The 14,823-nt window shown below is 39.3% G+C and overlaps 2 protein-coding genes across 6 annotated transcripts in view; one reads left to right on the top strand and one right to left on the bottom strand.

Moving 5' to 3' along the window:
• Tp53bp1 (tumor protein p53 binding protein 1) overlaps window positions 1-12,565 on the top strand; it is a 93,746-nt gene extending 81,181 nt beyond the window's left edge. For all 4 annotated transcript variants that reach the window (XM_026391253.2, XM_026391245.2, XM_026391236.2 and 1 more), the window contains 7 exons: window positions 2,913-3,104; window positions 3,510-3,725; window positions 5,438-5,653; window positions 9,343-9,437; window positions 10,432-10,631; window positions 11,214-11,359; window positions 12,195-12,565. In XM_026391253.2, coding sequence (XP_026247038.2) covers window positions 2,913-3,104; window positions 3,510-3,725; window positions 5,438-5,653; window positions 9,343-9,437; window positions 10,432-10,631; window positions 11,214-11,359; window positions 12,195-12,382 — 1,253 coding nt within the window. In that variant the 3' untranslated portion in view covers window positions 12,383-12,565. The remainder of the gene's footprint in view (window positions 1-2,912; window positions 3,105-3,509; window positions 3,726-5,437; window positions 5,654-9,342; window positions 9,438-10,431; window positions 10,632-11,213; window positions 11,360-12,194) is intronic.
• An 810-nt stretch (window positions 12,566-13,375) lies between these two features.
• Tubgcp4 (tubulin gamma complex component 4) overlaps window positions 13,376-14,823 on the bottom strand; it is a 41,078-nt gene continuing 39,630 nt past the window's right edge. For both annotated transcript variants that reach the window (XM_026392178.1, XM_026392187.1), the window contains exon 18: window positions 13,376-14,268. In XM_026392178.1, coding sequence (XP_026247963.1) covers window positions 14,256-14,268 — 13 coding nt within the window. In that variant the 3' untranslated portion in view covers window positions 13,376-14,255. The remainder of the gene's footprint in view (window positions 14,269-14,823) is intronic.

The raw sequence follows: 14,823 nt of genomic DNA, 5'->3' as shown, positions 1-14,823 counted from the left end.
AAAGTTCCTGTGTACCCTCTATCCAGCTTCTTTATTGTTAGCATCTTAAATTGGCATGACACATTTGTCAGAAACTAATGTTAGTTCCATACTATTAACTAAACTCCACACTTTACATGGTTTTCACCAGCTTTTCTTTCATGTCCTTTTTCTGTTTCAGGATTTAATCCAGGATATCACATTATTTTTAGCTGTCATGTTTTCCTTTGTTCACATCTGATTTGTGGCAATGTCTGTCTTGTTTTTCATGACCTTGACAGTTTTGAGAGTACTAGACGGGTATTTTATAGAATGTTCCCCAGTTTGGGTTGTCTAATATTTTCTCATTAGCCTGAAGTTATAGGTTTTTTTGTTTGTTTATTTTGGTACTGGGAATTGAACCCAGGCACTTTACCACTCAGTTACATCTCCAGTCCTTTTTATTTTTTTATTTATTTGGAGACAAGGTCTTTCTAAGTTATTGAGGCCTTGCTAAGTTGCCAGTGTTGGCCTTGAACTGGTGATCCTCCTGTTTCAGCCTTCTGGGACACTGGGATTATAGACAACGCACTATGATACCTTGCTTAGTTACGGGTTTTTTATAAGAATGTTAAAGAGCTGAAGTACCCTTTCACCATATCATATGGGAGCCAAGGGAGATATATGACATCACTGGTGATGTTAATCTGTATCACTGGTTATGGTGACATTTGTCAGAGTTCTGCACTTTCAGTATTAGTGTTTTTCATTTCCATATTCTGTTCTTTCACCACTGACTTTTAAACTTGCTACTTGTTTTGATAGGAACTTGGTAGGTGAGTGTGGCAAGTACATTCAGATCTTTTAACCCAGGAAGAGGTTGTTAGTGCTTCGTTTGCATGCTTGACTTCAACTGCTGTTTGGTATTTGAAGAATGGTGCTGCTTCTTATTTTTGTAGAAGCCAATATTATTGATGGTGAGGGATTTGAGTGTGTGTTTACTATTCCACGAGCTAAGTTTTGAATATATTGGCTTCTCTGAACTAATTTGGGGATGCTTGTTTTTTTTTTTTTTTTTTTTTTTTCATTTAAAAACATCCTGACTGAGGATTTTCTTGACATGGATTGGGATATAATGGGGAAAGCTGTCTTTCTGTTGCAGTCTTCCGAGCTCTCTCATATTTGGAATTCCCTGAGTATTTGCTGTTTGGCTCTTTATTTGTGTTAATTTTGGATAACATCATCAGCTGTATGAGGCATCAATTAGGAGCATCACATAGATTGGGGGTCTTTTATGATCTTTGATTCACAGTATGGATCAAATGCATTTTTGTTCTTTGAAGGACAAAGCCCCTGTTAGGAGCTCACTTTTGGCCCTTTTAAGACAAATTCAATTTAGTATCCATAGTGAATAATGGCAGTAAGGGGTAGGGACTCTGTTCCATTTATTGAGTCTGTCTTCTATTGTCAACACTAGATTGCTTCTAGTAGTAGTAGTTCTCCATTAGTGTTAAATGTATTTTTGGCCTTGGGCTTCTTTGTCTTTTTGAGTTGATCTCTGTGACTTAGTTTGGTGATAGAGATTGAAGCTAGGAGATGAATAAACAAGGGGAATGATTCTGTGGAACAGATAGGAAAGAACCAAGGCCTGCTTTCTTCTCTGTACTTTTTTCCTTGGTGAGATTCTGGTTTCTTAAACACAAGTTAATAGGAGAGAAAAAAAATTGTTTATAGGAGTGAAAAATGTTAACAGTAAGTCCTTGTTGTTTTTTTTTGTTTTTTTTTTTTTTTGTCTTTTGTACTGGAGATTGAATCCAGGGGCACTTTACCACTGAGCCATGTTCTCATCCCTTTTTTTTTTTTTTTTAAATTTTAAGCCAGGTAGCCTAGCTAAGTACTGAGGCTGGCTTGGAACTTAAAATCCTTCTGCCTCAGCCTCCTGAGTAGCTGGGGTTACAGGCTTGTACTACTACACCTGGCTCAATAATGCCTTGTTTTTGTTTTATATGTGGTATGTATATGCTGTAGATTGTTGATTGATAGAGGGGAAGAGGTATTTGTAACATAATTGGAAATAGGCCTTACCTAATATCACACAGCAAAATTAGACCTAGGCTCAGGTCTGCTTGAATTCTAGTCCTTTTTCCTTTTATGCCCCATATTGTGTACCCCAAACCTAAGGACCTTATATTCAGGTTCTGAATCAGAGCAAGAACAGGAAAGTAGTTAACGGGGAGGAAAACTTAGGTAGAAGAAAGAGGATTTACTTTTTTCTTTTCTTTACTCTGTATCTCTATTCTGATTTTGCTACACAGCAAACACACACTTACACATGCTTTTTTTACAACAATGTCATTTTTCTGTTTTCTTTTTCTTGTACTGTAGATTGAATCCAGGGGTGCTTATTCACTGAGCTATATCTCCGATCCTTTTTATTTTTTATTTTAATACTCTCTCTCTAAGTTGCTTATTAGGTCCTTGCTACGTTGCTGAGACTGGCTTTAAACTTGTGATCCTCCTGTCTCGGCCTCCCTAGTCACTGGGATTATAGGCCTTCACCACTGCAAAGCTTATTTTTCATCTACAACTTAACAAATAAGACATAACCACTTAGCTTCCAAAGAAACCATAATGGAAAGGTTTAGTAAGTTATAAGTTAAGAAACTGCATGCCATTTCACTTGAAGGGAACCATTTGAACCACTAACAATCCATAAAAGTGGCCTCAAGAAGCTTCAGTTTATTTCATAACTGAAATTTTTCTTAATCCTATAGTAGTAGCTAAGTATGTCCTAAGTGTTACTGTTTGGAATTCACAACTAGAATTCTGTTAAATCTTAACATTGAGTCACTATTGGATCTCTGAGTTCCCTGACTCAGGCCTGCCTTGCCTTTTGAGAAGATGCTAAGCAGCTCAAAACAACATCAGGCTTCTTTTATATTTTTACCCTCCAGGAGTGGTGAAAGGGCATAGGAAGGAGTCTGGGGAGCTGTACTACAGCATTGAAAAAGAAGGCCAAAGGAAGTGGTATAAGCGAATGGCTGTCATCCTGTCCTTGGAGCAAGGAAACAGGCTTAGAGAGCAATATGGACTTGGCCCATATGAGGCAGTGACACCTCTCACAAAGGCAGCAGACATCAGTTTAGGTAAGACCTTTGCTTTTTGAACAACTGCCTGTGGGACCTTTGCACTGCTTAAAGAGGGAGGAGTGGTTTAGAGCCATCAGCCGTGTTACTTTAACTTCTTTCAGTATGTGGCTTATCAGATGGTGATGAGCTCTCATTTCCTGGAGAACTATTCCCTCATCTGTTTCCTTCCCAGTACCAAATAGTCCTTAGGTTTTTCTGGTCTCCCAGTTGTATAGGGGATGAAACACATCTCAGTCATGACAAAGACTGAACAGGAAATAAGATGGCCTTAAAAAAGAGGCTTCCTGCCTCTTTTGGAGGTGGGGAAGAGGCTCTTTGGCATCTAAACCAGGTTCTTCTCAGGTTCTTGGAATTCAGGCCTAGACCACTTGATTTGACTGATCTTTGGCTTATCCTCTGTAGACAATTTGGTGGAAGGTAAGCGGAAACGGCGCAGTAACATCAGCTCTCCAGCTACTCCCACTGCCTCCAGCAGCAGCAGCACAACCCCTACCCGTAAGATCACAGAAAGTCCTCGCGCCTCCATGGGTGTTCCCTCAGGCAAAAGAAAACTTATCACTTCTGAAGAAGAAAGGTCCCCTGCCAAGCGAGGCCGCAAGTCCACCACTGTAAAACCTGGTGAGCTCTTCATTTTGTCTCATTTCCCTCAGCAGATGATGGCAGAATGCCGAATCTGGTGCTGAAGAGATGTAGCCTAATACCTGGCAACAGCACTTCTGTCCTAGTTATAGTGGTTGGGTCCCATAAGCCTATATGTGGTACTAGAGGTAGTTAACTGCATCCCCTGTCCCCTTATACTCAACAGAGTTCAAGTGGGGTTAAATAGGAGGGGAGGACTTGATAACAAACATTCATTGACTCCTGTTTGGGTTCTTGAAGGGAAAGGAATACTGAATTTTAAGCAGAATCAAATCAGGTGAGATCTCTTTCTTTGCATCATCTTCTGCCTCCTAGGAATTCTGTTCCCATCTCTGCTGCTCAGACTTTCTCAGACTTCATATTGAAGGTTTACCTCAGCCTGTGTCTCCGTTCTGCCTACTTTCCTCTAAGCAACCCCTTTCTAGTAGCTTATGTTCGGTGTTGAGAGGAGTTCAGTCCATATGTTGTTTATTGATTCTCTGCAATGGCTGGCTGAGACCTGTGAAATAATTTTGGAAACAAGTCCTCAGTCTGCCCTGATGGGATTCTCATGCCAGTGCACTGATGGAATTCCACTGGTTGTTACCATGTCCAGGCAGCAGAACTTTTGTTTCCTGTGTGTTTGTTTTGTGTTATCTCCTTGTCTGTCTAGCACCACTACTGTGTTTTGAGGTATTTAAAAACAACAGCATCAGCAGCTTTTATTGAATATTTACTGTGTGAGGCATGGAGCCTGCTTCCCATGTAATTTCCTCAGGTGTAATCCTTTGAAATATAGGTGTTAGAATTTGTTTTCCAGTTGAAGAATCTGAGGCACAGAATAGTTGGCTAATTTTCCCAAAGTAAACCAGGATTCAAACTCAGGCATCCTTGATTTCAGAGTCCAGCCTTGTACATGTGATATCATATTGCCTCTGAGACTGTTCTCTTGCTGCTGGTTTTATTTTAGGGAGGCATGCATGACCTGTCTGTCATCTTAGCCTCCTAGCAAACCTGTGATTCAACTTCTCCAGGTCAGGTATCTGCTTTCTTCTCAAGGACTTGACTGGGGCACTTTATAGCATGGGTGTTCTGGGAGTCTTAGACTGACTGGTTCACTTAACATACCCAGGTGTTGGAAACTAGGAGTTAAGACAGGGTATTTTGATATGGCTTCATCTACATGTAAAAGCACTTTACTATCAAGAATTCTCTGCACCATCCTGGTAAGGGTCAGATATGGGGGTGGGGGGGGTGGGAGAATTTCTGGGCACTGTTCTTGGTAATAAAAAAACCTTTTTTTTTTTTTTAAAGGCTGCTTCAAAATATCACATGTCCTGGGGGAAGTCAGAGCACTGGGCAATGAAAGTGGGCTGAAGACTTCTGCTTTTCACTCTTATAACTCTTTGTTTCTATTAGAACCACCTCTTAACTTCAGATGGCCAAAATGTATGGTTTGGATACGTAAAAACATACTAGCGATTTTCACTTACAAAAACAATGTACTATACATTGTCATGGCTATGTAAAATTTAACTGTAAATTTATCTTCATTGTAATTTGACCCTATGTTTTTGGCCATTTAGAGTGCTTGGCTGTAGTAACAGTCTTTGGGTCATAGCTCAGAAACATTCTTTAGGGCATGGCCTGCCCATCAGATCATGCTTGGTGCTAGGGCCTTTATATCACCTAATATCCGTGCTCTTTTCCAGGTGCAGTGGGGGCAGGAGAGTTTATGAGCCCCTGTGAGAGTGGAGACAACACAGGTGAACCTTCTGCCCTGGAAGAGCAGAGAGGACCTTTACCCCTCAACAAAAGCTTGTTTTTGGGCTATGCCTTTCTCCTCACCATGGCCACAACCAGTGACAAGTTGGCCAGCCGCTCCAAATTATCAGATGGTCCTACAGGAAGCAGTGAGGAAGAAGAGGGTAAGGCCCTAGAAAGTCCTAGGGACTCTGACTTGAATGTTTTCTTCATTTTCATTCACTTTATGTGCTGGTTGGTCCCCTACTGAGGCATGGCAGGGGCTGGGCAAGTGGCAATTAGGATCTTGGATAAGGAACTGAAAATTAATTTGTGTCCTGCTTCTTGGTTTATAGTTTCCACAGAATTCCTCTCAGTGAATGGTTCCTCAAAACAATCCTGGTAAACAGATGGGCGATAAGAGTTTTTTGTCATCTGTTTTACATATAAGGAAACAAGCTGAAAGAGGTTAAATAATTGTATTTTGTCTATAATGATGTCAGACTTGGAATTAGAACCAAGTGGTCACTTTACTGTCCTGCTGCCATCCAAGTCAGTCATGAATGCCCTACCATCTTTTCTATTTGTGTTCTAGGAACAATTTCTAGAGGAAACTCAAATTGGTGAATCTTATTCTCTTGAGGTCTAAGTTTAAGACTGGGAGTGTGTGTGTGCTGCCCAGTGCCCGGGATAATTTGAGAGAAATAGCTTCTAGGCTTTTTTTAGCTCTCGTATTTTTATTTAACTGTAAACTAAATTTATATAGTTGTCACTTTGTGTTTTGGGTGAAGGTTGAAAAGAGGAGAAGTAAAATTTATTTCAGTATTCTGACAAGTATGTGATCTATGAGAGAATGAACAGATACAAGTGTGTACTCTACTGTAAGTAACTGACAGTAGTATCCAAATCTATCTGTCAAGGCTAAATGACTAGACAGAATGATGGTTTTACAAGTCAGAGCCCTAATGTTGAGTCTTACAAGAGTTGAAATTAGGGAATGTGGTTGAAATAAAACAGCATTAAAGATCTGTGATTATTGGCATTTCAGGTGTGTAGATGGCTTTCCTAATTTGCCAAAACTTCTCACCAACTGCAGCCATGTGGACAAGGACATGGGAAGAGTGATCAGAAAGTTGAAATTAGGATTTATGCTATTTGGAAGGTGCATAGAGAGGCTGTAGATAGAGATGCTCTGGAGCAGGGAAGTTGGGTTTTGGGAACAAGTATAATTAATGTATGGGATTTTCAAGTGTCCCGTGTGTGTGAAGCCTAGTTTGTCTTACAGAATTCAGATATTTATCTTATGGGAGATAAACAAGGTATATGAGGAGTTTCCTAGCCAAGAATTTAGTTTTACTTTGATCACAAACATTGATCAGATATTTGGGGAGTCCCTTGAGGATTCTGTGTAAAGGTGTGTCCTGGAATTAAAACAATGTTGTCTTTTTTTATTTTTGCTTTCACAATATTGCTCTAATAAATTCTAAGCCCTTTCCTAAAGTAGCATTTTACAAGATTATACTACAGATGTTTTGTTACTTGGCACAGCATAGTCAAAAAACTAACTTTGGTATGAGATCAGGCTGTTTCTTCAGTTCACTAAAACTCTGTATGCCTGTGTTGAGACCTAACAAACTCTACTCAACAAAAATTAAATGAAGAGGAATTTGAAGGTTTTTATTTTTTACTTAGAAAGTACAGTTATTTTATGCATCAGTTTTATGTTGGTTCCTTCATACTTATCCCAAGAGCACCAGAATCCTTGATTTTTTTTGCAAATGAGAATGCTTAAGGTTACCTTTATCTCAAGAAGGCTGAAGATAGCAAAGGATCATTTTAGTATAGCTATTACAGGTGGCACACACCTGTAATCCCAGCTACTTGGAAGGCTGGGGCAGGAGTATATCAAGTTGGAGGCCAGTGTAGGCAACTTAGCAAGACCCTGTCTCAAAAAATAAAATAAAAAGGTGGGGATATAGCTCAGTGGTAGAGCACTTGCCTTGCATGTGTGAGGCCCACGTTCCATACCCTGTACCACAAAGAAAAAAGGAAAAAGAAAAAACATTCTCTGCTGAATTAATAGTTTTTAAGAAACTATGTGTGATAGATATTATAGATAAACAGAAATTATTTGATGCCAGTTTATAACAGGAAGTTGGTAAAATATTTAAGTTCATCTTATGAAACGTTATTAATGAGTTAGGAATATGGCCCTTGGTTTTGTTAGATGGCATATCATCAAGGATCATCAAACACAGACATTGACTCTGGAGTTGAGTTTATTTTGTAGTCTTATCCTCGTTCTAGATAGTGGAATTGGAATTGAGATCCTCTTCATTTTAGTTTCAAGTTGGGCAGAGCCCTCTTATCTCAAAAGTAAACCAAATCCAAATTAAAGTTGAGAAGAATTGGAGAAATGGACTGCTTAAACAGGGAATACTGATCATACAAATATAAGAAACTGTTATGGGGAATTAAAATCTAAATGGATCAGGACTGGAATCAGATATAAAATAAAAAGAAGTCTTGAGAATCTCGAGTCAAGGACCATGAAAAGTGTCAGCAGAGACTCAGTGTCTTGGTGCTAAAGATTGTGACATAATACATTAGCAAAAGGATGCTATGACAAAGCTGTGTTCTGAATTTCTTACAACCATTTAGTTTCTAGTTTGGGTTTTCATTTTGAAAAGAATGTATACAATGTGGAATCAAGAAAAAAGCAGTGAAAGTGAACAGGCTGTTCTGTCACACCTAAACAAAGATGCAGAGACCTGGGATGGGCCATCACCACCACCTGAGCAGCTCCAGCAGGCAGGGAGGTCTCCAAAGGGCATCTCTACAAGGGGTCTGCTCTACCAGGTTTTAACTACTGGGGACAAGGGGGAAAGGGAGTGATCCTGGCATTGAACTTTATGCATTGGGTTGGGTTTTTTATTTGCGAAAAAATTCAGTTAATTAGCACTTAATTTCCCAGAAATCCTAATTGACTAAAATCTCTAATGTCTTGCTTTTCTTTTCTTTTCTTTTTTAATGTGTTATTATATATGAGAGGAGCAGATGGCAAGAAAACAAGCTCAAATTAGATATTTGCTCAAAGAAGCAATTTCTAATTGCCTAGGGTCATTACAGCATCAGCCTCATCTCTCATATCTTCTACTTCACCCTCAAGACTGTAGAGCAGTCATTGATGTTCAGTGTCCTGAGGTACTTCAAGATCATCAAAGGTAGATAGTTTTCCATGAAAAGGTTGAAACAGGATTTTCTGATTAACCTTCACTTAATCAGTTAAAATTTTAAAACCATAATTTCTTTGTGCATTCTGGTTTACCAAAGTTTTAGTGTACAGGGGGTAAAAAAGGCTAATGAAGTGGGAATTTGAAGGCTTTATTTTATACAAAAAAAAAAAAAAACAAAAACCAGCTATTCATCTCCACAGAACGCAGAACTAGAAGTGGGTGTAGTTTGCCACAAGAAAGATTTAGGGTAGACTTAAGGACAACTTTCTGATGGTACGGTTATTCAAATTAGAATAAGTCACTTGGGAAATGGTTACATTGTCTATTTCCATGAATAGTCCCTGATCCAAATCTTAGTGTGCAGGAACCTTTGATGATTTTAGGTCTAGGACCTACCTCCATTCCTCCTTTTCCCACTCCCTCCTGCTCTTGTCCCTTCTTTTTGGCAGCATTTTATAGGCCTCAAGACAGATTTCTTTCTGACTCATGGGGAAGCCCTTAACCTGTTTTTGGGGACACACTACTATGGAGATAGCTGGGGAGTAGAAAATAAGGCAGTCAGAAGCAGGCATAAAGTAGTAAATAAGAAACCAGTCAATTCAGTAACTATTACCTTGGTTATCTGTTTTTTTATATAGAATTTTTAGAAATTCCTCCTTTCAACAAGCAGTACACAGAATCCCAGCTTCGAGCAGGAGCTGGCTATATCCTTGAAGATTTCAATGAAGCCCAGGTGAGGAGTCTTTTTGTATAGCTGTCCAGTGTGGCAACAATGAAAGTCTGCTTTCTTTACTGAGAAAAGGCCTGAGAGGGTCCAGGAGGTTAGATTAAAATAGCCAGATTTCAGGAACTGGGAAACTGTCAAAACGTTGCATGAACCAGATGCAGTGGTAAAACGCTTGTAATCCCACCAATTTAGAAGTTGAGGCAGGGTGAATGCAAGTTCAAGACCAACCTGAACAACTTAGTGAGACAGTGTCTCAAAATAAAAAAAGAGCTAGGAATATAGCTCAGTAGTAGAGTGCCGTAGGTTCAATCCCCAGTTCCCAAAAAGTGGGGAAAAAATGTCATTGCATAAAATTTAGCTTTTATTCTGTATAAGGAAATGTATAGAAGTTGGATTAGTTAATGGCTCTGGTTCTTCTTCTGGGATAAAGCATATTGAAATTATGTTTAATAGAAATCCCTTTCATGTTGTTGATTCTTACCTTAAAAGGACAAATACAGGGGCTGGGGTTGTGGCTCAGGGGTAGAGCGCTTGCCTAGCATATGCAAGGCCCTGGGTTCAATCCTCAGCATCACATAAAATAAATAGATAAATAAAATAAATGTATTGTGTCTCCAACTACAACTAAATAAATATATAACACACACATACATGTTATATATATGTTACATATATATAACATATATACACAAATATATGTATATATAACATATATACATATATATGTTACACACACACAGAGATAAATATTATATATATTATCTATCAAATACATGGGTTTTGGTTGTTCCTAAAAGGACTTACGTCCTCAGATGAGAGTCAGGGAGAATGTGTAGGGAAGCATTTTGAGTTTTTGAGAAAAGTGGCCTCAGTCACAAGAACAGACTAAATCATATTTTGGAAGAATCTAAAAGTCTTCCAAGCTATTCTCCATAGCTTATTAGAGTGAAGATCTTTCCATAGACATTGCCAGATCTATTGATTGTTCTGTTCCTTCCAGTGTAACACAGCCTACCAGTGTCTCCTAATTGCGGATCAACATTGTCGAACCCGGAAGTACTTTCTGTGCCTTGCCAGTGGGATTCCTTGTGTGTCTCATGTCTGGGTCCATGACAGTTGCCATGCCAACCAGCTTCAGAACTACCGTAATTATCTGCTGCCAGCTGGGTACAGCCTTGAGGAGCAAAAAATTCTGGATTGGTGAGTATTTGAGAGCCCATCCAGAGCTGAAGAGATAGGAAGACAGCAAGCTTTTGGAAGAATCTAGGTGAGAGAATAAACGTTTTTAGAAACTGGAATGTCTGTAGAATAAATTTCAGAATTTGGATGTGAAATGACTTCACCAGCTCATCTAGCTTTGTTTCCAAAGCTTAGTTCCATATTGGCTAGGAGCCCTTTGAACGTGTGTGAGAATTTATATGTAGGCTCAATATTCCCAACCTATAAGGTCAGGGAACAAAGTTTTAAGCACTTAAAAAAAAAAAAAAAAAAGCTCAGGCACATGATTCAGATTATTCCTAGCCCCTGGACAAACATGGTAGTCAGAAGGGTAGGATCAGAAGGCCAGGGATCCTAGAGAATACACATAATTCACCAAGAGGGAAGGGAAGGGAAGGGAAGGGAAGGGAAGGGAAGGGAAGGGGGTGCCTTAGTACAGGGCTGTTTTGAAAGAATTCAGATGTACCTGAGTTTCTTTGCAGAATGGCTGTTTGTTGGTCATTATCTGTCATGCTAAGATCCTTCCCAATTCCAAAGGGCTTGCTCTCTCTGAATCCTTCATAGGCAACCACGTGAAAACCCCTTCCAGAATCTCAAGGTACTCTTGGTATCAGATCAACAGCAGAACTTCCTGGAGCTCTGGTCTGAGATCCTCATGACTGGAGGGGCAGCCTCTGTGAAGCAGCACCATTCAAGTGCCCATAACAAAGGTACCAGAAAGTGTGTGTTTTGTTATTGTTCCAAGTACCCCACTATCTGTTGGGCCTGTGGTGTAATCTCAGTTTTGGTAATTTTCACCTCATCCATTTTTTTTTCTTTTTTGGTACTGGCGATTGAACTCAGGGGCACTCAACCTCTGACCACATCCCCAGCCCCATTTTGAATTTTATTAGAGACAGGGTCTCACTGAGTTACTTAGCACTTCGCCATTGCTGAGGCTGGCTTTGAACTCGTGAGTCTTCTGTCTCAGCTTCCTGAGCCACTGGGATTACAGGCATGTGCCACCACACCCGGCTTTACCTTATCCATATTTCTAAGAGAAGAAAAGTACCACCATTAAGAGGTGTGTCAACATAAGTGAAGCACTGAGCTGTTCACGCTTCTGTTTCCAGTAGTATATTTGTTAAAACATTTCTACAATGTCAGCATATGTTTTTGGTTGTGATCAGGATTGTTTGACATAACAGGGCTTTACAGTTTGGGTAGACTATACATTATTTTTTTCTGTTGTTGATGGACCTTTATTTTATTTATTTATATGTGGTGCTGAGAATTGAACTCAGTGCCTCACACATTCTGAGCCACAACCCCAGCCCACATCTGTCTTTTTTTTTTTTAAGAGAGTTTTTTTTTTTAATTTTTCAGTTTTCGGTGGAAACATCTTTATTTTATTTTTATGTGGTACTGAGGATTGAACCCAGCGCCCATGCATGACAGGCGAGCGTGTTACTGCTTGAGCCATATCCCCAGCCCCCTACATCTGTCTTTTTAATGGAAGGCTAAATTGGCATCCTTTCCTCATTCACTTTCCCCTACTCCTTGCAGATATTGCTTTAGGGGTATTTGATGTGGTGGTGACAGACCTCTCATGCCCAGCTTCGGTGCTGAAGTGTGCTGAAGCATTGCAGCTGCCTGTGGTGTCCCAAGAGTGGGTGATCCAGTGCCTCATTGTTGGGGAAAGAATTGGATTCAAGCAGCATCCAAAATATAAACACGATTATGTTTCTCACTAAAGATACTTGGTCTTACTGGTTTTATTCCCTGCTATTGTGGAGATTGTGTTTTAACCAGGTTTTAAATGTGTCTTGTGTGTAACTGGATTCTTTGCATGGATCTTGTATATAGTTTTATTTGCTGGACTTTTATGATAAAATAAATGTTGAATCTCTTTGGTTGTAGTAATTGGGATTTCTTCATCTGTGTCTTTGAGCCTAATCTCAGAATTAATAAGACAAACATAGTTATCTTTGGAGATTTTTTAGGTTTGCTCACTTTAGGAGGACAGCTAACCAAGGAAGATAAAAATTTAAGAGTTTAAGGAAAATTTTGAGGCATCATTATCAAAAAGTTATCCCAGGCTGTCCAAAATGTTATGTTTCCAAAAACTCAATTTTAAGGTAGGTTAGAGACCAGGTTAATATGCCAAGAGGAGAGAGAGCTGTAAGTTTTTGACTGTCATAGTTTCTCTCCATACACAGAGCTAAGCTCACTGACAGCTAACCTATGGGTATTCCCCTGACCTGAAAAAAATTGAGTGGTCAGTGAACATAAGCTTGATGGGATGACTTTCTGTAAGATAAAATATTGAAAACTCTAGTGGGATGTCTGATATATTATTAATGTCACAATTGCTAGAAGCTCTATTTTCCCTGTCCCTAGCATCATCCCTGTTCATGTACTCTTGTTCTCTTAACAGAGCCCAACACATTTTCTATAGGGAGCCAAACAGGAACAATTCCTAGGCTTTTGGGGCCATCTAGTCTCTCAGGACAACTCACCTCTGCTGAGAGAAGATGAGTGCAATTGTAGGCGATAGGTAAACAAATAAGTGTGACTGTTTAAAATAAAAACAAAACTACATTTACAAAAACAAGCAGTTTGCCAACCCCTGCTCTAGAGGCAGCAGAGGGAGGGAGGGAGGAAGGGATGGAAGGAGGGATCATTTCTAGTTGACCACTGCACAGACTAAGGGAATTATAACATGGTGGATGAGGCAGAGATGAAGACCAGATTCAGTTCTGCAAATGAGACCAGAACACCACACTTTTTCCCATTTTGGAGGGAGATGTTAAGTGAATATTTACTTTATTCACACTGATACCAATATTAATGATTATCCATGATGATTGGGTCATATCAGGGGAACTTTAATTCCTGTCACTTGTTACAAGGTAGAATAACTGGCCATAATTTCCAGTAACAACTTGACCCCGATTCTCTCTTAAAAGATCTTTTTCATTGGTGGAAAAATACTTTAAATATATTGTTACTAGCTAGAATTGCCCTTTTACCTGTCCATATGAATTGGAACTTGCAAAATTCTTAAGATTCACAGGTTTGAAGATCCTTAAGGCTGGAAGGCTCATAAATTTAAAGGAGGAAAGAATCTGTGTAGGCATGTTACTTGATACAGGGAGAAGGAAAGTCTTTCTCACCTTTGTATTTCTTACTTGCTGGTAACATCCATCAGTTGATTTATTTGTAAACATTCCTTTTTTACATATAATCCCCCCTTCCCCCCCACACACAAAGAAACTTCTGATCTTTGCATTTACTACTGTATTTCCCACACCTTGAATAGAACCTAGGCACATGGTAAATGCCCCATAAAAAAAACTGATGAATAAATAATGAACATGCCTAGCAGATGCTCTTAGTGTAAAGGATGGGAGCCTTGTATGGTTGCAGAGGGACAGCTGACTCCACAGGTTCTCCTTGGTGTGGGCAGTCACATTCCAAATGAGAATGATGGGAAGAGAAAAGGTAAAGCCCTCTTACTAGGCTGCAGATATTTGGTGAATGGCTAGAAAATAGGTTGAATCTTCGGTAACAGACTTGAGAATGTGGTGAGAATAACTGTTATTTCGGTTTATGAACCAGTAGTTTTCACATCCCGAAACTACAAAAGAAAAAAAAAGAGCCTCATTAAATACCATGCTTTCCTAAGATTATCTTCAAGGAAATACAAATCAGTGTTAAAATAATGTCATCTTAACACTCAAGAGTCTGACTACTGATAAAACCACATAAAAAAAAATCTGCTCTGAGGCATTTTAGTGAGAAAGAAAGGCAATAAAGTTCTTTTCTGAATGGAAACAACACAGACCTGAGAAGCCAAATACCAGTGGATCTCACTATTAGATTAAAAAAACTTCAGTGAGAAGGGGTGGTCCTGTCCTTTCACAGAATTAGAAGCTAGGGGCCAGCAAAGCACAGTGCCTTTGCTATAAAGGTAGTTTGTATCACAGCTGGGAGTAGAAGGCATACTTCCTCCCAGCTCAGCAATCTACAACCTCGCAAAGGACTTCAAACCCCTCTCACTATCAGGTGTTTCAGTATTTTCTTATGATGATGATTTTTTTACTGGAAAATAATCTTCATTAAAATAATTAAAGACGGTCAGACACATATCTGTATCTCTGAGCCTTGTTTATAGAATGAGGGTATTTGGGAT

This window comes from Urocitellus parryii, chromosome 6 (assembly GCF_045843805.1).
Source record: "Urocitellus parryii isolate mUroPar1 chromosome 6, mUroPar1.hap1, whole genome shotgun sequence".
NCBI lineage: Eukaryota > Metazoa > Chordata > Mammalia > Rodentia > Sciuridae > Urocitellus > Urocitellus parryii.
This window is presented reverse-complemented; position numbering and strand designations above follow the sequence as displayed.